General features: G+C 46.0%; 1 protein-coding gene across 13 annotated transcripts in view; it reads left to right on the top strand.

Moving 5' to 3' along the window:
* Nucleotides 1-25,320, top strand: part of PXK (PX domain containing serine/threonine kinase like) — a 94,359-nt gene that overhangs the window by 67,515 nt on the left and 1,524 nt on the right. For 2 of the 13 annotated variants that reach the window (XM_055414182.2, XM_088831706.1), the window contains 6 exons: nt 1,615-1,693; nt 4,105-4,153; nt 8,633-8,710; nt 9,244-9,330; nt 9,773-9,842; nt 13,028-13,090. In XM_055414182.2, the coding sequence (XP_055270157.2) occupies nt 1,615-1,693; nt 4,105-4,153; nt 8,633-8,710; nt 9,244-9,330; nt 9,773-9,842; nt 13,028-13,090 (426 nt within the window). The other 11 variants (XM_088831704.1, XM_055414188.2, XM_088831705.1 and 8 more) reach the window with 11 other exon arrangements.

Raw genomic sequence — 25,320 nt, forward strand, 5'->3', positions numbered from 1 at the left:
CTTCTCACCCCCTTTTCCAGAGTCCAGGGAAGGTCCAGAGGAAGTTACCGTGCTCCATAGCCAGGAAGTCTTGCCAGGAAGTAGAAGTTACGGGAGTAACTTCCTGAAATGTATTTCATTGAAAATTCAGATCACTCATCTGTTTGTCAGGCTGTCTGAAATCTCAGGAGTCCTTCTGTAACATGCAACAGAATTTTGGAAGCAAGAGGATGTGAAGAGAAGTATGACTAGTGAGAGGTAGAAGCGAAAGCTAGGAGCAGACAACTTGCATCCAGTCTTGTGGACTCAGGCAGAGTCGGGAGGTATCGCAAGGCTGGAGGGGGACCTGCGAGGACAACCACAGGCTGGACACCTAGCAGAGGACAGCCCGCCAGGCCCAGATTAGGAAAGGCGGGCAGGAAACCCTGGATCCAGGAGTTCTCCCAGCATCACTGAGGGGCTCCTGTAGGAAGGAGGGATGTCAGGGCTGATGCAGAGTCACCCGGGCACCCTTTCCTCCCCTCGACAGTCAGCTCACAACCCCCTGGGGCGGAGGTGGTAGGGGGCAGGGCAGCTCTTGGAACATCGCGGCGTCCATGTGTCCGGGTCAACCTCCACCAGCGTCTGTTTTGTGTCGTGAGATGGTTCCAGAGAATAGGCCCCAAGACTACTTTGGGTTGAGTTTGAACAGCTGAAACGGAACAGTGACCTGCAAGTAAAAAAAAAAAAAAAAAGAAAGAAAATCTGGCTGTTTTTGTAAATAAAGTATATGGGAGGATGTACATAGTTTGTATGCAAATATTATATACCAATTTGTATAAGAGACTTGAGCATCTGCAGATTTGGGTATCTTTAGGGATGGAGAGGTTCCTGAACCAGTGTCCCAGGGAGACCGAGGGATGACTGTATGTAATAAATGATACTTGTGAAAACTTGCTCCATATGAAATGTCTTTTTCATTTGTGATAATTTTTTTTTTCTGGTATAACCAAGTACTATATTAAAGAAGTTTGCCTCAGATTCCTTGAATGTATCTCTTTACATAAAGTAAGAATTCATTTGGATATGTGAAGAATTAAATGTGTGTATTTGTGTGGGTAAAAAGCATGATGTTAATAATAGTTATTTCTGAGTGGTCAAATTATGAATGAAAAAGAAAAATCTAGCTGCTTTTGTTTGCACCGTCCAAGGTGCTGGATGGTGAGATACCAACAGTTGGCACTTCGTATGTTGGTTTTGACTAAAAGTAGGCAAGCAGAGACATGTCTTTCAAGTTCAGAATTTTACTCATGTGTGGTGTTTTCTTCTCTTTTAAGAGAGCAAACACATTTATGAATGATATCTTGAGTCCTTCCTCCAATTATCTGTGCAATATACTTAGCTTTCTGTCAGCATGTGGTTCCTGAACCATTTTTTTTTTTTTTGAGTCATCGGGAGTTGTCAGTATTGCCAGCAGCCCCCCTTCCCCCTCCACCCCCTGCCACCACGTATGCCATCTGTCTGTGCATGAAGAGTTTTGACACTGTCCTGATGAGCCCGCAGACAGTTGTTGAGAAGTGGTGTCAAACTTTTCATCACCAAGTGGGTTTGCCAGCATGTTCTGTGGAACTAAAACGTGTATCTGTTCATTTCAAGTGGCCGTGTTGGAGTCCACGCTGTCTTGTGAAGCCTGTAAAAATGGCATGCCCACCGTCTCCCGGCTCTTGCAGATGCCGTAAGTCAATCCCACGCCTTGGCTGTAACCTTCCTAACCGTGTCGAGCCCCAGACCACTGGCCCAAGTGTCCAGTCCCAGTAGAGACTCATCTGTGGTCCCCGCAGAGTCCGTGTGGCCTGCTTGCCAGTGGTCACTTGCCACATGACATCCTGACCTTTCCTCGTGACCCCTGTGCCCCATAGTCTGACTGCTCTCCCTTCACGCCCGTGTCGTCTTCATGTGTGTCTTCGTGTATGTCTCTCCCTGTCCATGTTGGCGTTGTGTACGTGGACACATGGCAGCCCCCCGCTTGGGAAGTACTGAAGTGGGGTAACCCTGTTCTGTTCATCGCGTGGCCCACAGCGGCGGCTGCTTCACTAGTCGCTGGTCAGGCAGCATCTGGCCTCCAGGAGGAGGGCTGCCTGGCTTCAGCCTCCCCTGCACGTGTTTCTTCATTTCCTCACTGGTTAGCGTATATCTGATATCTGACATGTACCAGGCCCTGTGCTGGGGCTTAGAGATGAATGGTCAATTGAGGCAGGTCAGATAGTGCTTTGGGATCTTTTTTTAAGGTGCGTGTTCTGTTCTTTCACGGAAAGGCAGCAGGATGGTTTAGAAGCATGTGTCTGAGTTTAGACAGACCTGGGTGTGGGCACAGCTTTAGCGCTTTCTCCAGGTGACCTTGGGCAGGTTTCCTAACCTCTGGAAGCTGAGTTTCCTCATCTATAAATGGGGATAATAATCTCTACCTCAGAGGGCTGGTGGGAGGATTTATTGAGATGATTCCTAGTACAGGCCCAGTTACTTAAGAAGTGCTATAAAAATGATAGTTACGCAGCTTCTATTTTGTGCTCTGAGATGTACCCAGTGCTCTGTGAGCAGATGTATTCGGGAAACAATTACATGAGGAAATGAGACAGGACAACTTGAAGTACGTACAATCCCGAGTTCAGGGGAGGCGGTGATAACTTCAGATTCCTTGTGTCCCAGTGGGTCTGTTCCAGTCCGAGGCCCTGGGGAGGATGCACTGTACAGAGCAGCCCAAGCCCCTGCCCCGTGAATGTGACTTTACAGTGTTTCACTGACACTGGGGCATCCCTCTGTGAACCAGGCACAATCAGCAACAGTGCAAGCGTGGGAAAATTATTCTAGTCATTTTCACCATTCGCTTGTAGAACACGTGCCTCTGTAATTAGGAGACAGCCTCTATCCATGTCAGTTTACCTGGGTTTGTATTTGCACCCCCTGCTCCGAAGCACTTACATTTTCCTCCCAGCCTTCCAGTTCTAAAGCAAATCCAGTTTTTTTTTTTTCCTTAAGTCTTTCTACCCTGTGGGCTTCAGCCTGGGATAACATTTGGTGAGATGTGAATTCTGCTCAGTTAAAAATGTGTTGTCTGGGAAGTAAGTGGACCCCTTGGTCTTGAAGGGGAGAGTTTTGTCTCTACCTCCAGGCCGCCCAGGGAGCGCTGTGGGGAAAAGTTAACCCTGTCTCTTCTACTTGAGATGTAGTTACCCTTTTTCAAAAGAGTGTGCAGTTCAAGGAAAGACTTAAGCAGAACCATTTGGGCACTGCCCAAACAACCATTTAGTCAGAACAGTTCAGAATTCCTCACACTCCTCTTTTTATAATAGCATACTTTCAAGGAGAGAATTGATATTCTCCAAAAGCTGCTATTTCTTCTTAAGAGAGCATGAGAAGCACTACTTTTCCTTAAAAGATTATTTTCTCTCGTTGGATTCTAATCAAAACAATTCCTTTTTACTTACACATTTTTATTATATTGAGCTCTAGAATAAATTTTATCCTCCTCTGGGACCAAAAAAAAAAAAGGAAAATCAATCATTCTGTTTAGAAATATCTGCTGCATATATTAATTGCAGTATAATATAGATAATGGGCTTCTGTGGTGGCTCAGGGGTAAAGAATCTGCCTACTGTCCTGGGGCCCCAGGTTTGGAAGGAAATGGCAACCCACTCCAGTATTTTTGCCTGGGAAATCCCATAGACAGAGGAGCCTGGTGGACTACAGTCCATGAGGCCACAGAGTTGGGACAAGTCTGAGTGACTAACACTTTGATTTTTCATAACCATAATAAGTAACTTGCAAATTTCTTTTCAAAATGCATATTAATTTACTTGAGAAGACTGTTGCCCCTCAATGGGGAAGTCACCTTCCCTACAAAGCTGACCCAGCCCTCCTGCTGAGCTCAGAAATAATGGGGAGTTGGGGTTTCTGGAGGTCACTGTGGGTGGCCTGGAAACTCCTTTGAGTGTATTGATAAACCTGAGGTGGTAGGGTGGACCGGGGCTGGGGGACGACATGGGGGTTGGGGGGACTTGATGGGCTAACAATGTCTCATTCTGCTCTGGGTCTGTTCTGAAAGTGCACCTTGTTTAAGAAATATATTTCTCTTTCTTTTCTTTACAGATTATTCAGTGATGTTCTGCTCACAACTTCCGAAAAGCCACAGTTTAAGGTAAAACAAATTATATCATTTCTTGGTTTGTGTCATGAATGTTTTCTTAGAAAGTTAGTTTTTTATTCAATAAAGAGAAGATACAATATTTATAATAGATGTCGAGTGGGAAAACACACACTTCAGTTCAGTTCAGTTCAGTCAGTCGCTGAATCGTGTCCGACTCTTTGTGACCCCATGAACCACAGCTCGCCAGGCCTCCCTGTCCATCACCAACTCTTGGAGCTCACTCAAACACATGTCCATCGAGTCGGTGAGGCCATCCAGCTATCTCATTCTCTGTCGTCCCCGTCTCCTCCCACCCCCAATCCCTCCCAGCATCAGACTCTTTTCCAGTGAGTCAACTCGTCGCATGAGGTGGCCAAAGTATTGGAGTTTCAGCTTTAGCATCAGTTTTTATCGATTTTGGGGGACCTAAGTGAGGACAGTAGCTGGGGGACAGCCTCTCTCACAGCTCTAAGGAACGACTGTGAAGAGGCAGGGGAGCATCCAGGATATATATGAACTTTTTGCTGGAAAAACCACTTGTAGTCAAGCATAAAAAGATTGCTGCTAATCACAAAAGACAGACATCTCCAGTTAATGATTTGAATCGCTTTTTTTTTTTGTATGAAAGATGCAGGAATCTGGGGTCATTGAAAATTTTTGTTAGGTGTACATCTTAACTCTTTAGGGTCTGCTTTCCTGTTTTTCTCTACCCTGAGTTCTTACACCCCCAACCCCCAGGGGTGAGCAGTTGCAGTGGGTTGCAGCTTAATCCTTAAGGAAGAGGAATGGCCAGCAATATTCTTCATTTTACTTAAAGAAAAATTGAAAATAATGTAAATGTTTTACAATCTTGAAGTAGTTTAATAATTTACAGTACATGGATTGAGTGTATTTTATCTAATGAAAGTGAAATTTACAAAGACATTCTAGTAGCATGGAAAGTGATTATTATTTGGGCTAAGGGAGGAAAGCAGAATATAAAATACAGTGTGTAGGGACTTCCCTGGCGGTCCATCAGTTAAGGGTCTGTGCTTCCAATGCAGGGGCACAGGTTCGATCCCTGGCTGGGAAATTAGTATCCCGTGTGCTGCGTGGTATGGCCATTAAAAAAAAAATAGTGTGAAAAATACTTCTGTCTAGAATAAGGACTGGAAGCAAGTATTCTGGGAAGTAGCCTTGCTATGCAGTGTTGTGGAAACAGCAGGAGCTTTAGAGCTCCCCAAAACCAGGTTGATGCCTTACTTTGCTTTGATGATAGCCTCTAATCATCTCCCAAAGGTTCCACAATATTTGACTCTTTGGACCAGGTCATTTCTTATTGCTGGGGCTGCGCTGTGCATTGTGGGATGTTGAGCAGCACCCTGGCCTGTGATCCCACTAGAGGGGAGTGGTACTCCTTTTCCACCTCCACATGGTGTGGCAGTCAAAACTGTTTCCAGACGTGGCCAGCTGTCCCCTAGAGAGGGGAGGAGGGCAAGATCACCCCCATTTGAAAGCCGCTTATGTATGGGCAAAGACCTGTGGGTCTATGTGTACTCATGTAGAGTTGGTGAGTAAAACCTGACTGCTGTCAGTGGACACCTGAGATGATCCAGAACACCTAGTACAGGGGTGGGCCTCCCTCAGCGCTCACTTTTAGCATTGTTTTGGATAGTAGTGTGTTGCGAGTATACTCAGTCGTGTTCGACTCTTTGCAACCATTTGTACTGGAGCTCTCTAGACCCCTCTGTCCATGGGATTTCCAAGGCAAGAATACTGGAGTGGGTTGCCACTTGCTTCTCTAGGGGATCTTCCTGACCCAGGGATCAGGCTGCGTCTCCTGCATTGCAGGCAGATTCTTTACCACTGAGCCAAAGGAAGACCTTTGGGTGGTAGAATGAAGGGTAATTCACTTTCTCCTTTTTACAGTCCCCCCAAACCCATAATCTTACAATGAAATTAAATTTACTGGGGAAGAAGAAAGAAAACACCAAATAAGGTGGTGTCTGAAGATTTTATAGGCAAAGGGGAGGCTTTCTGCTGTCCTATTTTGCCAGTTAGAGGGGGCTCCTTGGTGGCTCAGATGGTAAAGAACCCACCTACAGTGCAGGAGACCTGGATTTGATCCCTGAGTTGCGAAGATCCCCTGGAGGAGGGCATGGCTACCCATCTAGTATTCTTGCCTGAAGAATCCCCTATGGACAGAGGAGCCTGGTGGGCTACAGTCTATGGGATCACAAATAGTCAGACATGCCTGAGCGACTAAGAACAGCACACAGCAGAAAGAATAGCTTCGTTGGAGCAAAAGAAAAACTTTGGAATTCATGTCTTTTTTACTGAAGCTCTTCAGGAAACGCATTCAGCCTTGTAAATATACGCTCCTCAAGTCTAGTAGTCCAGCCCAGGGTTTATCATTAGCCCTTGTTCTTCCCCCAAGCCAGAGAGTCTGTGGCAAAGATACTGTGATCTTAAAAATCATGTTAATCTCTTGTGTGTCTGTTTTCTTTCTGGAAATATACATAAGAGACTGGTGATGTTGGTTGTCTCCATGGAGGGGAACTAGGTGGGATGCTTTTTTCTGTGGATATACCCTTTTTATGCCTATTGAATTTTGAACCATATCACTGCATATTACCTACTCAATGCTTTCTTAAAGTTAAATTTTTAGAAGAATTTGTTGTTTTTGTTCAGTAGCTAAGTCATGTCTGACTCTTTTGCAACCCCATGGACTGCAGCATGCCAGGTTCCTCTGTCCTTCACTATCTCCTGGAGTTTGCTCAAATTCATGTCCATTGAGTTGATGGTGCCAGCAAACCATCTTAGCCTCTGTTGCCCACTTTGCCTCCTGACCTCAATCTTTCCCAGTGTCAGGGTCTTTTCCAGTAAGTCGCCTCTTTGCATCAGGTGGGAGCTTCAGCTTCACCATCAGTCCTTCCAATGAACATTCAGGTTTGATTTCTTTTAGGATGGACTGGTTTGATCTTGCAGTCCAAACGACTCTCAGTGTCTTCAGCACTGCAATTTGAAAGCATCAGTTCTCTGGCACGCAGCTGTCTTTATGGTCCAACTCTCATATCCTTACATGACTACTGGAAAAACCATGGCTTTGACTATATAGACCTTTGTTGGCAAAGGGATGTCTCTGCTTTTTAGTACACTATCTAGGTTTGTCATAGCTTTCCTCTCAAGGAGCAGGTGTCTTTTAATTTCCTGGCTGCAGTCACCATCCACAGTGATTTTGGAGCCCAAGAAAAAAAATCTGTCACTGCTTAACTTTTTCCTCTTGTATTTACCATAAAGTGATGGGACAGGATGCCATGATCTTAGTTTTTTGAATGTTGAATTTTAAGCCAACTTTTTCATTCTCCTTTTTCACTCTCATCAAGAGGCTCTTTAGTTCCTCTTCATTTTTGCCATTAGAGTGGTATCATCTGCATATCTGAGATTGTTGATATTTCTTTTGGCAATCTTGATTCCAGCTTGTGTTTCATCCAACCTGGCATTTCACATGATGTACTCTGCATGTAAGTTAAAATAAGCAGGGTAGCACTATACAGCTTTGTCGTACTCCTTTCCCAATTTTGAATCAGTCCATTGTTTTGTGTCTGGTTCTAACTCTTGCTTCTTGACCCTGATATAGGTTTCTCAGGATTCAGGTAAGATGGACTGGTATTCTCATCTCTTTAAGAATTTTCCACATTTTGTTGTGATCCACACAGTCAAAGGCTTTAGTGTAGTCAATGAAGCAGAAGCAGATGTTTTTCTGGCATTCCCTTGCTTTTTCTGTAATCCAACAAATGTTGGCAATTTGATCCCTGGTACCTTTGCCTTTTTTAAACCCAGCTTGTACATCTGGAAGTTCTCGGTTCATGTACTGCTAACACCTAGCTTGAAGGATTTTGAGAATAACCTTACTGGCATGTGAAATGAGCACAGTTGTGCAGTACTTTGAATATTCTTGGGCATTGCCCTCCTTTGGGATTGGAATGAAAATTGACCTTTTCCAGTCCTGTAGCCAATGCTGAGTTTTCCAAATTTGCTTGCATATTGAGTGCAGCACTTTAACAGCATCATCTTCTAGGCTGTCTCTTTGTTCCATAGGTCTGTGTGTCTTTATGCCAGTATCATACTCTTTTCTGTAGCTTTGCAATAGATTTTTGATATAAATTTATTTATTTGCAATAGATTTTTTAAAATCAGTTAGTGTGAGGCCTTCAGTTCCATCCTTCAAGATCGTTTTGGTAATTTGGGGTCCCTTGAGAATTGACATACTTGAAATATCCATCATGTTTATGTGTTCATTTAGTAATATACTTCTTGCTGAAAAATGCTAATGAGGTGAGTGGGTTGGGGATAGCAAAAGTGGGCAGGATAGGAGTGAAGTAGACAGCTTGTAAGTGATTTCCTTCCAGGAATCCTCCTTGATGAGCAACCATTTCTTTGTTCAAACCAAGACTCGAGAGAACCTCCGGCCAGTTTCCTCTGTAGATGATGTACTTTCTCTTTTTTCAGATCCCCACAAAGTTAAAAGAGGCATTGAGAATTGCCAAAGAATGTATAGAAAAGAGACTGATTGAAGAACAGAAACAGGTAAACCGCCAATAGTTCCTCTTTGCCTTTTGGTGTTTTAGCATCCACATCCTCTGCTGTGGTGATCACAGTGATTTACTTTTAACTGATTGTTCATTCCATAAACATGTCTTGCATACTTGCTCTGGACCAGGCTCCATGTTCAGTGCTGTGAGACAACTGAATACTTCACAGTCCTACCCGCAGAGAGCTCAGCCTGTGGCAGAAACAAATGTGTTCACAAAGGATGATCACTCTTTATGACCAGGGCAGACTGGGTGGTTGGGGGGTCATACATGTTTCATACTCTGATGGTTCTGGGGGCCACACTCATTTTCTCTAAGAGAGGAAAGGCATGTAAGGACCTGGGGGTGGAGAGGGAACAGTCTTCATCTACTGGTATACTCTTCTCCCTGTCCAGACCCAGTGTGGAGGCAGACAGGCTGAGCACGGAAAGCGTTTTCATCCAGATAATTTGATTTGGCGAAACATGGTAGAAATTTTCATTAGCGTAGGATATGCTTACATTCGTGGTGAACTGTGGTCTCTTAAAGATCCACCAGCATCGAAGACTTACGAGAGCTCAGTCTCACCATGGATCTGAAGAAGAAAGGAAAAAGAGGAAGATTTTAGCTCGAAAGGTAAGCCTGGTGTCTCTGTGAATTCTTTCTTGTGAATGCTTGACTCCACGTGAAGAAAGTTCTAGGTCAATGACGTGTATTTAGTTCATGACAGATCTCTGTGCTATATCTTTCTGAAAGCTAAAACTTTACAGATGGCTGGTTAGCTGCTTCTCAACAAAAACCATATAATAGTGTCAGCAAAGAAATGGACCATAGAATTTCCTGGTTTGCTGGGCTGATGATGGCCTTACTGTAATTGTGGGGAAGGGTTGGCCTGAGACTGTAAACTCAGCATTCTTGGTTTTTATTTCTCCCTTTAGTTTTGGCTTGTGGCTTCTTCACTGTTATGAGGCCTAATATGACCTTGTGTGTAGCTGGTTTATAACTCTGTGCCTAGAAAATGTTTTTATTCTGGTTTGTTCAATCTTTGCTTCCTCCCCCGTTTCTTCTTTTTTTAAAGAAGTCAAAACGATCTGCTGTTGAAAATAGTGAAGAGCATTCAGCAAAATACAGCAACTCCAATAATTCAGGTAACTGATTATAGTTATAGTGGGGCCTGGGTCCCAAAGATTAGGGCCAGGAGTCTAGGTTCTTGGGTTCTTCTTACTGTATATAGCACAGGGAACTGTGCTCAGTGCTTTGTGGCAGCCTGGGTGGGAGGGGAGATTGGGGGAGAACGGTGTATGTATGGCTGAGTCCCTTGCTGTCCACCTGAAACTTGCATAATGTTGTTAATTTGGCTATACCCCAATATAAAAAAAAAAAAAGAGTCCCTGGGTTTTACTAGGCAGTGTGGTGACAAATGCAGAAAACAAAAGAACTCTGTTCCCAGGGAAGAGTTGCCAAAGCATTGAAAGTCTCACAGGACTCATGTACTAGAAGGGACCTCAGAGCTTAATGGGCAACGAGCCTCTTCACCGATCACAGGACTCGATCTGTCAAAGATGAGCATCAGCCCTGGAATAAAACCCCACCCAATAATGCAGTGCAAGGCCTCCTGCTTATCAGGAGAGGGTACGCTAACTGAAATGGCCCTAAACCCTGCCCTCCGCTCTGTCCCCACGTGGCAGAAGGGCGTGCCCTCCTCCATTAAGGAAAGGTCTCCCCAGTTTGCAGCGATCACAAAAGGCAACATTCCAGAAGGGCGAGGAAAGCACCGAGAGCACTGTCCCTGCCCTGCCTGGCTGGCATTGGGCCTTCATGTCCCCATCTCAGGAAATCAGATCAAGTGAGCCCCTGGGACCTTGCAGTTCTTCTACCTTTTGAGTCTGTGAAGTGGAGTTCCACATGGAGAAGGGAAGGTTTCATCCTCATAGGTGCAGCTTTGGCTCAGCCCTGGAAGCCAAAGGAAGGGGATGGTGTTTCGTTTTTTTTAGGTTGAGGGATAGTTGCACATACTTCCAGTCAGGATAAGGACCCAGTAGAGACAGAGAAACTGCAGATGCAAAAGAGAGAGTGATTGTTGAGGGAGGCAAGGTGAGAGAGGGTGCTGGAAGGCCATGGAGTTAGGATCACGAGCCCAGCTGTCAGTCTCAGCCTTGGAGAAAACCCATGCATCCTTTCCTGGTGTCAGGAGCAAGTGGACTAGGTGAAGAGGCAGAGGCATTTAAAGTGGAAGGGAGAGAGGATATTGAGGGTGTTCACAAACCAAGCCTTCTCAGATCTTTTCAGGGAAATCAGTAAGGAAGGCATCTGCCAGGGGCAAGAGAAGAAGTGAGGGGTGTGTGAGACCTAAAGGCTGGGCTGGCTGCCGCCAGAGGATACAGGCTGTGTAGGTAGAGCTGGAGCTGGAAGAGTTGGGGCGGGAGAAGATTCTAGACTCTGGGAGGGTGGGAACTATGCCAGCACCACTGCTTGGTGAGTCAAGCCAAAGAAGGGCTCAGGGGGAACTAGGGGGGAAGAGAAGGAGGCCCTGGAGGTCCGTGTGAGGACCGGGGCTGGCTCCCTGGGGATGGAGGCTGGGAGAGGAGGAAGGGGCTGGAGGCTGTTGTGGCTGCTGCGTAATTTCAGAGTTGGAGGTCTGTTTTCTCATGGTTGATGGAATGGACATGGGCCAGTCATTTTCATCATTAGCCCGAGACTCGTGTTTTAAGTCAGGCTGTCACACTGGCAGACACTCTGTCCTATGTCTTTATAAAGTGAAGAAAGCCTGGCTCAGTGTCTCCACCTGCCTGCTTTCAGGGCTCTATCCCAGATGCATCAGGGCTTCCCTCATAGCTCAGTTGGTAAAGAATCCATCTGCAATGCAGGAGACCCTGGTTTGATTCCTAGGTCAGGAAGATCTGCTGGAGAAGAGCTAGGCTACTCACTCTAGTATTCTTGGGCTTCCCTTATGGCTCAGCTGGTAAAGAATCTGCCTGCAATGTGGGAGACCTGGGTTCGATCCCTAGGTTGGGAAGATCCCCTCGAGAAGGGAAAGGCTACCCAGTCCAGTGTTCTGGCCTGGAGAATTCCGTGGGCTATATAGTCCTTGGGGTTGCAAAGAGTCAGACACTACTGAGTGACTTTCACTTCACTTCACTTATGCCAGATGCAGCCAGGTGGGAGGCTAAGGACTCCAAGACACCACTTCAAGGAGTTTAGGAAAGCCAGGAAGCTGTTGATAGAAATGTAAAGATGATCTCCAGACCCCACTGAGTCACAAATGCAAACTTTCTCCCCTTTAAAACCCATGTTAGCACTGCAAGCAGTGTCATATCACAGTGGGCTGGATTTTACCATCTTTTTCAGTAAAACGCTTCCCATGTTTTATAGGAGGTGAGAGAATATTGCAAATAGTGGAAAGGGATTCAACTGGCAGGAGGTATGGTTTAATTAGGACATTTCTCCTTGTGCTCAGTGTCTTATGATGACGGGAGAGGTGGTGGTAGGAGGCGCCCCCCAGAACAGGCGGTGGTCTCTCAGGGGCGTGGTCTCAGTTCTACCTGCAGGGAGCTCTGGTAATCCTTCGCGAGGACCTCCATGTGAGAAAGGGGCTTGTGTGGGCTATTCTATCTGTTCATTGGGCTACTCCCAGGTTAAGTCAGGAGGGTGTATTCTGGGGATTTCTGAGCAATGGAAGTGATGCTGGGGAATTTGGGAATATTTGAAATATAACAATGTTACTAGGTCCAGGAAAAGCATATAACCTATGGGAATATGCACCTTATTTTAATGTAAATAAGGGTATTTGCTGAACTTCTGGTAAGAAAAATCCTGGGAAATCCACACACTGAAGAAGCTGATCTTATCCAGTTCAATGTGCCTGCTGGTAAAATGGCATTTCCACACAGGGAGCATTGCTGGGTGGATGCGCTGGAGAACTCTCGCTTCCATTGGAGAGGCCTCCACCAGACTGCCCTGCGCCCCTCCATCACCTGTTCTCCTGCGGCTCTGTCATTTGTCGTTCATTACCCAGGCATAGGGGTTGGGTCCACAAGAGAGACTGTAGCCAATTGCATAAGCTGTTGGATGGCACAAAGTTGATTTCAAACCAGGCAGGCTGTGGGGAGCAGTGTGAGGCAACGAGGCCTGGGGACGGAAATGTGCCCTGTACTGGGGTGGACGCCTGCAGTCCTCGGTCCAGTCCCTGAACTCTGTCCCGCCTGCCTTTTCCTGCCCGGCCCACACGTGCAGCCAAGTGCAGAGGCTCAGACAGTGGTGGGTCCCAGCTCAGGCCACATTCCAGATGTCTTTCTTTGGTCCCCATGAAGGTTTTCTCTGTTTTCTCTCTTAGCAGGATCTGGGGCCAGCTCACCTCTCACATCCCCGTCCTCGCCGACTCCGCCCTCCACAACAGGTTAGTGACAAGGCAGAGTGACCTGCCTGCCTCCCCTTCTGCACCAGCAGGGAGAAGTGTGGGGCTCCTGCCCTTCTTGCCTTGGCTCAGACATTTGAGGTGTTAGAAGGGACCATCCTCCTCCAGAGAAACCAGTTGGGGGGGCGGGTTGCAGATCAGCAGTGTCACTTGGGAGAAACGAGGGTCTCGATTTCCAAACTCAGATTTCAAGGGGAACAGAATAGTTGGTTTTAGGGCCACTCACCCACCCACTACCTCCAGCTTGCTCACTTCGCTGTAAAGCCTCAAGCAGGCTCCTTAGATCAGGCCCTGTCTTGGTATAGGCTCCGGCTGAACTAAACAACCGCGCTGCTGCCCAGAGGCACTGTCCTGCCAGGACTCTGTCCTCAGGGAGCCCAGCCACACTGCTGGCTTTGTCACAGAGCACAACTGGTGAAATGCCGCCTATAGGAGTGAAATACCCACGGAGCTTCTGATTTCCTAATAACCGTGTGTGCTGTATTCTGCTCTGCATTTCATCATCTGGCTACTTTTCTGTGGCTTGCCAACCTTTGTTTCACTTTTCTGACTTAAATCAGGTTTCTTGGAGTCATTTGAAAGAATGTAAAGAGTTGGGTTTTTTTTTCAGGGAATAACCTCTAAATGTGTGCAGTGGCCTCATAACGCTATCTTTTTTCTTTCTTTTTAGAACTAATATCTCTCTCCTAACCACTTTGCAAGCCCCATAAAAATGCTTTGGGGTACCAGGATCTCCTTTCACTCCTTAACTGAACCAGATGTTCTAGATGTCAGAGGAACTGGTTCTACCACTCAGAGCTTGCTGGCTGTGTTTGGAGGAGTCTCTGCAGCCATTGGAAGGGAGAGTGGGCTGGGGTTGATTTATGAGTTGACAATACCATACTCATTAAGGCCTAAAGTGGCGCCCAGCAGCTACCAAGAGCGTTACCCAATCCCTCTCAAATGCTTCTAACAGACCTTCCAAAGAGAAAAAAATAAAAAGATGACCATCAAATGTAAGGGGACTGGTTTGAAGGGCTTGCATCTGGCTGTCGGGTGTCTTGATCATGGAGGCTGGTTACTGGTGGTTTGCTGTCGAGTGTTCTGGGGCCAGGGTCTATTTTAATAAAAGTGCTTGTCTCATGGAGACGTTATATCCTATATCCTGTCCAACTTTGTCAGCAGATTTTACAAGAAGGCCCCCACATATTGATCCATACAGAAAGTAGACTTCTTCTCTGTCTTTTGTTGAGGTGACCTCTATAGACTGATCAGAAAGTTTTGGAGAGCCACTGTTCATGATCATGTTGAGCCATTTTCTAGATGAGAGGATGGATATTGATTTCACACTGCTTAGACATATTAAGGAAATTGGAGAGAATTAATAGTGAGAATCCATGAAGCCTCGTTTAAGAAGTGAGGTGTCTGCTTAGAAGTGCAGACCACCTTGCTGTGTGCATTCGAGGTGGGCAGTTACCTGCCAGTTGTCATTTTTAAATACCTTGGAGAATTCAGTCTGTTTGGATTATTTTCGATGAATCCTCTAATATGAGTTCTCAGTTCTGATACAGTAGCTGGTTTGCATGAAATGAGGCAACTTTTAGAATGAGAAGAAAAAGAGGACTCTTTTGTAATTAGAGTCAATGTTGGAACAAACTTCATCTGAGGTGAGAGGGAACAGTCGGGAATATGTCTCCATGTCCTGAAGGGTAGTCACAAGTATTCAGAGGGAAACACGTGTGAGACCCCAAGCACAATGCCTGGCAGAGATGAGAGGTGCCCAGCAGATGTCGGCTGTCTCTTTTCCTCTATGTCCTTTAATGTTTTATTGATGAAATGATTGACTCAGCCCCAGAGACTGTACTCTGACCTCTGCTGGGCATTTATCGTTAATGCGACTCATAAAAATAATTACTGGCATTTGCCTATCAACCTAGCATTTAAGGCCCCAAGCAAGTCACCCGCAGGGAGTTTATTCATTCAGCTACTTTAGATGCATTTATCCAGAGCCTGCAGTATGCCTGGCACTATGCTGATAAGTCCTGGGTCACAGAGATGAGCATGCAGACAAGGCCCAACTGAGTGGCCTGGCATTGCCAGCACCTCTCAGGAGCTCCAAAATGATAGATACTGATCAAGCAAATGCTTTCCTCAGGTCCCGCCCATGGTAATTTCCTCCCCCAATAGTTCTTTTTAAATGGAGGATCTCCTCCTGAAAAAAAAACTATCAACAAAGCAGCATCTTGAACTTTTATACTGTACAAGGCCTCACAGATGGTACCGTCATGCTACCATTCCTATGGGAAATGCTCCACAAATCCTGGGGAAGATGGAGAAACTCTATACGCAAAAACAAGACTGGGAGCTGACTGTGGCTCAGATCATGACTCCTTATTGCAAAATTCAGACAAATTGAAGAAAGTAGGGAAAACCACTAGACCATTCAGGTATGACCTAAATCACATCCCTTATGACTATACAGTGGAAGTGAGAAATAGATTTAAGGGACTAGATCTGATAGAGTGCCTGAAGAACTATGAATGGAGGTTCGTGACATTATACAGGCGGCAGTGATCAAGACCATCCCCAACAAAAAGAAGTGCAAAAAGGTAAAGTGGTTGTTTGAGGAGGCCTTACAAATAGCTGAGAAAGAAGAGAAGCTAAAGGCAAAGGAGAAAAAGGAAAGATATATCCCATCTGAATGCAGACTTCCAAAAAATAGCAGGAAGAGATAAGAAAGCCTTCCTAAGTGATCAGTGCAAAGATATAGAGGAAAACAATAGAATGGGAAAGACTAGAGATCTCTTCAAGAAAATTGGAGATACCAAGGGAAAGTTTCATGCAAAGATAGGCTATATATTGTCACCCTGCTTATTTAACTTATATGCAAAGTACATCATGTGAAATGCTGGGCTGGATGAAGCACAAGCTGGGATCACGATTGCTGGGAGAAATACCAATAACCTCAGATATACAGATGATACCACCCTTATGGCAGAAAGTGAAGAGGAACTAAAGAGCCTCTTGATGAAAGTGAAAGAGGAGAGTGAAAAAACTCTGGGTTAAAACTCGGCATTTAAAAAACTGAAATCATAGCATCTGGTCCCATCACTTAATGGCAAATAGATGGAGAAACAGTGGAAACAATGAACAGACTTTATTTTCTTGGGCTACAAAATCACTGCAAATGGTGACTGCAGTCGTGAAATTAAAAGACACTTGCTCCTTGGAAGAGAAGCTATGACCAATCTAGACAGCGTATTAAAAAGCAGGCACCTTATTACTTTGCTGACAAAGGTCTGTCTAGTCAAAGCTATGGTTTTTCTAGTAGTCATGTATGGATGTGAGAGTTGGACCATAAAAAAGCTTAGTGCTAAAGAATTGATGCTTTTGAACTGTGGTGTTGGAGAAGACTCTTGAGAGTCCTTTGGACTGCAAGGAGATCTAACCTGTCCATCCTAAAGGAAATCAGTCCTGAGTATTCATTGGAAGAACTGATGCTGAAGCTCCAATACTTTGGCCACCTGATGCGAAGAAGAACTGAGTCATTGGAAAAGACCCTGACACTGGGCAAGATTGAAGGCGGGAGGAGAAGGGGACAACAGAGGATGAGATGGTTGGCTGGCATCACCGACCTGATGGACATGAGTTTGAGCAAGCTCTGGGAGTTGGTGATGGACAGGGAAGCCTGGCGTGCTGCAGTCCATGGGGTCACAGATGGTCGGACATGACTGAACGACTGAACTGAACTGAACTGAACTGGGTGAGGGCAAGGCTTTCAGCCTACTCGCTGCCTGGGAAGTCCGTACTTAGACTGGTCCTTTCCCTTTCAGGACAGGCGGCCAGGCTTCTCACTGGGCTCATCTCTTTTGCCGCCTCTCTGCATGCTTCGTGTTATTGCTGGAATCACAGTGTACTCCAATTTATGTCTTTACTTCTAGGCCACATTTATGCTTTATCTGGGAACTAAGTCAAGCATAGTATTAATATCTTCTGGTTTTATAATATGTGATTTACTCAAGAAATGAAGGAAAAGTCTTCATTTTCAAGGGCTAACATTGAAAAGGAATTCCTGCTGAAGGTAGCATCTCAAACACAGCTCCATCTGAGAGCCCTTGAGATCTATATCTTGGCCTGCAGAACCTAAACTTGAGGGCCACCACTCTGTGGTTCTAGATAGGACCTTGGAGAAGACACTTGACTTCCCTGGGCTTCAGATTTCAAAATCAAGTGAGGCCCCATAGGGCTCTTGGGCATGGAGGCCCTTTTGTCCCGTTTCTTGTAGACAGGACGCCATCCTCCATGACTTTCCCTGAGTTTCAAAGGGTAGAGTTGCTAATCAAGGGAGGAGCATCCAGAAACCTGCTGAGACAAGATTAAGCCCTGCACACACCTTAATCTTATCAGGGACCCCACCCTTAGACTCTTGTTACAAAACCCCTCACCAAATCCCCTTTGGTTGGAGATACTTAGTTTTTCAAGGCAGGAGCCCTCTGTGTTACCTGTGCCTGGCAAACTAATCAAGCTGTCCTTTTCTGCTTTCCCCCAGAGAGGTTTGATTTAGTTTGATTTATCCCTGGTGGCTCAGAGGTTAAAGCGTCTGCCTCCAATGCGGGAGACCCTGGTTCTATCCCTGGGTCGGGAAGATCCCCTGGAGAAGGAAATGGTAACCCACTGCAGTATTCTTGCCTGGAGAATCCCATGGACAGAGAAGCCTGGTAGGCTGCAGTCCACGGGGTCGCAAAGAGTCGGACACGACTGAGCGACTTCACTTCACTTCACTTCATCCCAAGTGTACAGAGAGGCAGAGCTTTCACATCAGCTTCCCGTTTGTAAACAGGGATAGCAACAGTGCCTGTCTAGTGAGTTTACTATGAGGATCCAGAGAGTCCCGGGCCTAAGAGGTTAGAACAGCACCTGATACACAGTCAGTCCTCAGGGCACTGTGAGTTACTGGGAGATCTTGAATAAGTCAATTTCTGGGTTTGGGTTTGGGTTATTGTTGTTTATTTGCTAAGGCATGTCTGACTCTTTTTTGACCCCATGGATTGCAGCCCACCAGGCTTCTCTGTGAGGGGTATTTCTCAGGCAAAAATAATGGAATGGGTAGCCATTTCCTTCTCCGGGGATCTACCCGACCCAGGGATTGAACCCTAATCTCCTTCTTGACAGCAGGATTCTTTTGGGTTAAAAAGGCAAAAGAGAGGGAGTTAGAGGAGACCATCTCAGTTCTTTCTAATCAAGCATCCTCTAAACCCACTGTTTGCTGGAAAATAGCATCATTTATACCAGTGGCTCAGCGGGTAAACAGTCTCTCTATAATGCAAGAGATATGGGTTGAATCCCTGGGTCAGGAAGATCCCCTGAAGAAGGAAATGGCAACCCACTCCAGTATTCTGGCCTGGGGAATTCCATGGACAGAGGAGCCTGGCAGGCTACAGTCCGTGGGGTCATAAAGCATCGGACACAGCTGAGCACATACACACCTACATACATAAACCCACTGTGGACCCACCCCGGCAGTTTGCTCAGCAATAGATGGATTGAAGCAAGATCAGTTTGATAGCATTGACTTTCTTCCTGAAATCATCAGTTTTAAAAGCATTTGTGGTAACTCAGGGTGGTTTTGGAGAAGGAAATGGCAACCCACTCCAGTGTTCTTGCTTGGAGAATCCCAGGGACGGGGGAGCCTGGTGGGCTTCCGTCTATGGGGTCACACAGAGTCGGACACGACTGAAGTGACTTAGCAGCAGCAGGGTGGTTTTAAGCTCAGTTACTTTCAGGACAGGGCAGAAGAGACAAGTGTTTCTAAGCAAAGGAGTCTTACTCTCCTGAGTCTTTCCAGCATTTGTGTAAGGACTGGGGCCTCTCCTGTTTCTCTCTGAACCTCCCTGCCCAGGGCCTTTTCTTGAAATCCTTACCAGGTTGATGGGAGAAAGAGTAGAAAGATTTCCTTAAGTTTGTTGGCAGTTCTATTGGGTAGGGTGGAATTCTCGAAAGCTTTGTTTTTCCAGTGAGAACATTCCTAGCACTTTCTTTTTTCTAAAGTGTATGTTTCCTGCTTCCAGAAGGTCATTCTTTCGAGAACTTGGAGATACTTTATCCTGACTGATTTCTGGGTCAGTATCACCAGCTAGTGTTCACACTCTGTATTCATGGAGCTGAGTCCTGATTTACATGCAGATATTTGCTCCTACTCTCCCTTTGGGAGGAGACAGGTCTGCTGTCTTGCTATTGTGTGTTTGTGTGTGTGTTTTTAAAAAGATTTGCAAAAAAGTATAAAGAGTATTTGGGGAAATCTTAAGTAAGCAGGAAACCCAAATTATTATTGTTGTTAATAATCGTATTTCACACATTTTGAGTGCTTAGTTTGTGCTAGGCACTGTTCTAGGAGATTTATAGTTACTGTTTTATTTAATCCTCATGAATACCTTCCTATCCAAGGGGCAGGGATTATACTATAGCTCCATTTCAGACAGAGACATTGAGGCTGTAGTGGACCTTGACAAAGGTCACACAAGTGGGAGACACTGCAGCCAGAATCCAGGCTTGGTTTCTGTCCCTGTTCATCTCCCTGATTTCTCCTGAGCAGCTGCTCTCCCGGTGCACTACAGGGCCTGTGCTGCTAAACTCTGTGCTTGGCTGGTGTGATGAGAGCCCTGAAAGAAGCGCTAGTAGCCCCAGGCTTGGGACGTAGCTCCACCACTTGCCGGGTGACCTTGCACAAGTAATTGCCATTCTTTGAAGCGGTCTTTTAAGAGAATTCCTGGTCTTTATGAGGTAGATAATGTACACAGGGCTTGATAAGCAAGAAAGTAACTGTGAAGTTAAGCTGTGAATACCTTGCAAGAGAATTCCAGCCCTTCTTGCTTGCAGTTTATCATTTTTAAGCAAGCTGGCAGTTCGTAGAAGGCCAGTCTGTGAGAGTGACTGAAAAGGGGAGTTTCATGTCTGCAGCCCTCCTCCCTGCCTCCAAGCCCAATGTATGAGCTCCTTCCCTGGGTCCTCAGTTGCTGGAGTGGGATGGGCAGACAGTGGCCCCAGCATCCTCCCAGAGCTCCCCAGGTCAGTGGTCAGCCTGCTCCACCCCACATGGGCCTCTGACTAGCCCCTTCTCAGAGGAAGGGATTCTCCTTTAGGCAGGGGAGCAGGTTGGTTCATTCAGAACTCTGGGATTCACTGTCAGGGAAAAGGTTATCTTTCACAATTAACTTGGAATCTAGTCAGTTAAAAGGAGACAGGAAAAAAAATGTGTTCTATTTTTTTTTGGCTGTGTCCTGAGGCTTGCATGATCTTTGGTCCCCTGGCAGTTAAAGTGTCAAGTCTTAATCCCTGGACTGCCAGGGAATTCTACCCCCTGCCCTTTGTTAAAATAGTTTTCTAGTCTTAAGTGGATGCTGATGCCGCAGCCAAAACTCTAAAACTTTGGCCACCTGATGCAAAGAACTGACTTATTAAGACCCTGATGCTGGGAAAGATTGAGGGCAAGAGGAGAAGGGGGCAGCAGAGGATAAGATGGTTAGGTAACATCACCAACTCAGTGGACGTGAATTTGAGCAAACTCAAGAGGATGGTGAAGGACAGGAAAGCCTGGTGTGCTGCAGCCCATGGGGTCACAAAGAGTCGGACATGACTTAGTCACTGAACCATGAGCAAGTCTTAAGTAAGCTACTTCTGCTCACTGCCCTATTTAGCCTCTGGATCTCAGCGTCTTCAGGGAAGGGGCCCCATGTTCCTGCCCAGCTTAGACTTCCCCGTGCTTTTGCTCTTCCCAGCTTTAAAAAGACACATCTCTATTTTAGACTATAGAAGACTTGTGGGGAAAAGTGATCAGTTCTCATTGTTCTCCCCTCTTCATAAACTGGCCTTATTTAGTAACAGAACTAGGTACACTCCCAGGACCCATTCCACTTTTCAGAAGAGATAAAACCATGATGGGTCTTCTGAATAGCACCTACCTGGTTCAGAAAAAAGAAATAAAAAGAATGAAGAAGAAAGTGACTCATCGGTTACTCTGTTAGTATTAGTGTCTTTGCTATGTTCTTAAGAGGATCACCCTCGTATTTACAAACCATGCTTCTTATGATTCACTTAAATATATCCTAGTTTGCAATGAGAATAATCAGCATGTGATTCAGACTAATACTTTATTGTCTCTATTTGATTAAATGACACTAAATAATGTCACTAAATAATGACACTGAATAATGACTTGTGTCCCCCCTCTCTCTCTCTTTGCTATTTTCAGTAGAGCATGCACCATTTTGAACGTGAATTTTCGGTAAAGTAAGCTATACTGATTTTTCTCACTTTAAAGATGCTCTGTTTCTGTCTGTGAAATGGGACAGTGTGTCTATATCACTGAAGTGATGAACAAACGGGAAAGCTGATTCGAGACGATTTCCTTGTCTGGATATTTAAATGAAATACAGCATCTTTAAAAGGCACCCCAGTGACTTCATTTACATTCATTTCATTTTATCATGACCTTCAAAGTTTTTATTTTCCACTCTGATTTTAGTTTTAAAATACAGCCCTAAAACCTACACATCAACTGCATGGCATTTTGGTATTTTAATTTTGGAAGCCAGCAACTCACAGTCCTGTTGTTTAAATGTGCTGGTTCCTTGTTACTCTTGACGGAAGGGAAAGGATGTTGGGCAATTGCATTCCTGGTCACAGGGAAGCCACTTACTGGCTTTATAACTGATATTAGGGAAAACAGTTCTTTTTTAAGCATCCTTAATAATAATTGGGACATGAATACAGCCTCCCCATCTTTCTAAGGTAAAAGGCAAAGGCAGTTTCACACATCTGGGGGCTGCCTGCTTTGGGGGTCGCTGGCCCCCAATTCCCTCTGAGGGTAGCTGGTAGGCCTGGCGTTGGTCTGAAGGCCAGGTGGTCTCCCCTCCTGAGTGTGAGGACCACGAAGGAACCCAGACCCACAGGCAGTAGTTGACTCACCCCTGTCAAAGTTGGCCCAGGGAAAGGGACTCACAGAGGTCCTTTTGACACGGCTGGGGAAGATGTTTCTGGCAAGGTGTTTCTACCTGTATCTAACCTATGATCTTGCTGCAACAGTCTGTGGCCTGTTTCAGGGCCTCTGCTGGGCTGCCAGGCTCCCATTTGGGGTACTGGGGAGGGTGGAATAGTTAATTCTTGGGGTTTTTGTCTAAGAGAAGGTGAGATTGGACAGATCATGACTGACCTGGTTATCACTGTAGATAAGCTGTTTTTGAGCATTCCTCCACCTGGGGTGTTGGAGGCCAACATTTTGGCAGTCAGTCTACTGTGGAATCTGGTGGTGTCTGCAACCTGGGGATGGGGCTTTAGGAGGCCTCTTGGAGGGGCACTCACTCACATCTGGGAAGTAGGGGAGCCCAGGCATCAGGCTGTTGTCCCAGATTTGTCACAGGCCCGAGAGTCAACTCTGAATTTGGACACTGGTAACATTCCCCCCGCTCCCACATTATGAGCCATGTGTTATAGCTTAAGTCCCAGTGAACCTTTAAAGGAATTTTGTGGACCATAGAAGAGGCATAAAAAGAAAAAAAAGGACAAAAAATATCGATGGGACCTATAATTGGACTGTGAGTCCCTGGGGTGTGTTTTTGCCTCCTCCAAGGTCAGGTGTTGACCTTGACCTTCAGACCTGGATCTCCCTCCCCCACCACCTTCCTGAGGCTTCTGAGCTGCTCCTGGGCCTGATCCTATGTATGGAGATCTGCCCTGGTTGATGCAGGCCCAGTGAGGAGAGGTGGACCTCATGGGACATGGGGCCCTTTACGATTGGTCTGGCCCTCTGTGAGGGCACCTCCGGTGACCTTATTTTTTCCCTTTGGATGAGCAGACTCTCCTTGCACAGCCCCCAGCAGCACAGGTTACCCTGTGGCACTCTGGTCAGTGGATTTATTTATGCTACCTACATATTCAAAGCCACTCATTTAGACAGCCTTAGACAGCCTTAGCCTTTACTTCGGAGAAGGCAATGGCAAGCCACTCCAGTACTCTTGCCTAGAAAATCCCATGGATGGAGGAGCCTGGTAGGCTGCAGTCCGTGGGGTCGCTAAGGGTCGGACACGACTGAGCGACTTCACTTTCACTTTTCACTTTCACACATTGGAGAAGGAAATGGCAACCCACTCCAGTGTTCTTGCCTGGAGAATCCCAGGGACGGGGGAGCCTGCTGGGCTTCCGTCTATGGGGTCACACAGAGTCGGACACGACTGAAGTGACTTAGCAGCAGCAGCAGCAGCCTTTACTTGGACAATGAGGGTCCGTTTCCTGAGCACCACCCCCAGTCCCCAAACTGTAGTAGTGAATGTGCACTTCTAATTTTGAGTACCCGGTAGTAATGAGGCCACAGTCCAGGGTTGGTTCCGCATGAGGGCCAAGCAGTTTAGTTCTTTGCCAAGATGGCAGCCTGTACCAAGTCTAGTCCCCGAGGCCCATCTCTAGCCTCTCAGAGTCCTGGGCTAGAAGGGTGGCTGGTCTCTGGATAGTCAGTTCCGTGCCTTTAGTAGAACAAAGTGCTGTTGCAGCCCTGTCTTCTGGGCTGTAACCTGCCCTGACTCTTCTGTCGGGGTCAAAGCCCAGAGCTGGGAGGCAGAAATGCTGGCGCTCATTCCAGTACATGTTGGGCCCTCCAGGTCAAGTCCAATTCTGCTGCCCTTTTCTGGCCATTGGCTGAGAGTGCTGGGAAGGGGCACTGGGAGGGTATTGGCATCCACTCTGTCCTCTGGGCTCTGCAGTTGAGTTCCAAGAGGCTTCAGAAGCCATCTCCCCTCCTGGTATTTCAATGGTCACTTTCTAAGAACACCCTTCAGAGGAACGCTTGTATGACACACCGGTTTCCCCTGCTCTTCTCATCTCCACAGTCATGTCAGGTTGCAAGTCCTTTTTTATCTCTGCAACCCTAGAACACCAGGCCAGGAGCATCTTCCCATAATCCACCCTGACATACAACATAGAAGAACTTCATCAGTTGTCATCGTATAGAACCAGTGAAATGACGTTTTGTTCATCTGTGTTCACCCTTTATTTGTATTGCCATATTATTATTTGAGAATTTCAAGCACTCCAGAGCATGAGTGTGTGTATCTGTGTGATTCTTTAATTTCAGCTGCCTTTAGGTTTGAGTAAAAGATATAAAGGAAGGTAAGTGGTTTTCTATGAAATACTTTAACCATGGCTTATCATAGTTGGTAAAAAAAGGTTGCTCTTGCTGAAGTATGTTACTGATGGTCCTGAACACCCATCCATATAAAATCAAGTTGTGGTGGGTATGTTCTCCTCTTGTCACCACAGCTCAGGGAGGTGGTGGGGGAGCCATCCAACAGAATGTCTTGCTGGGGTAGCCCTCGGATAGGGGAGAGGGTGAGGCTAGGAACAGAGAGGTGGAGTCACAGGGAGCTGCCCGGTTCACAGGAAATGGGGCACAGGCAAGTTCTTTGAAGCAAGGCCTTTTCTGAACCAAGTGTTTATTTTGTTCGAAGAGGACAAAATTCATTTGTTGATTCAAAAGTATACAGTTCAAGGGCACAATGTCTGTGTACCTGGAAGGAATGTAAGAGAAGTTTCAGATACCTGTTCAGTTTCCTTCTCCTTGCCCTCCACGGTAGAGCCTGCCATTCCAGTCTCCCTGAACACTTCAGCAAAGATGTAGGGTTAGTGCATTTCCATCTTGTAGGGTTGGCTCCCAGTGGATACAAGGGTGTTTGAGGAAGACGCCTCCTTGAGAATGCCATTGCGGGAGAAAGTCCTCTGTCCCTTGCTGAGCATTGCTGACAATTATTAGCATTTTATATTTCTTTCAGGCAACCTAGTACATTCAAGACAGATGGAAAAAAAAAAAAAAAAAGGACCCTCCTGAGGAGCCCATAAGCCAGCAGACAGTGGCTCCTTGCTGAGAATCCTAAGTGGTTTGTCATTTCATGTTAAATCACATCCTTCAAATACTGTGTGTGCTGGAGCAGCTAAAGAACTGTTCATCCCTTTCTAGTAATCAATATTTAGGTAGCTCAGCTGTGCATACAGATGTCTGCCTTTCATTGCTAGCTCAGGAGTAGGCGGAGCTGCCTGGAACCTGCAAAAAGTAGGGAAGGTAACCTTTCTTTTGGGATCATTTTTAAAATCTGGAAATTAATCTATGCAGAGGATGTCACTCTGTGTAGTTTTATGTAATCTGTGATATTTATTTAGTCTTTTCTCACATGAGTGTTAACTTGGGAGAA

The sequence above is a fragment of the Moschus berezovskii genome, chromosome 24 (assembly GCF_049115385.1).
Source record: "Moschus berezovskii isolate FMDL1 chromosome 24, NW_MosBer_1.0, whole genome shotgun sequence".
Lineage (NCBI taxonomy): Eukaryota > Metazoa > Chordata > Mammalia > Artiodactyla > Moschidae > Moschus > Moschus berezovskii.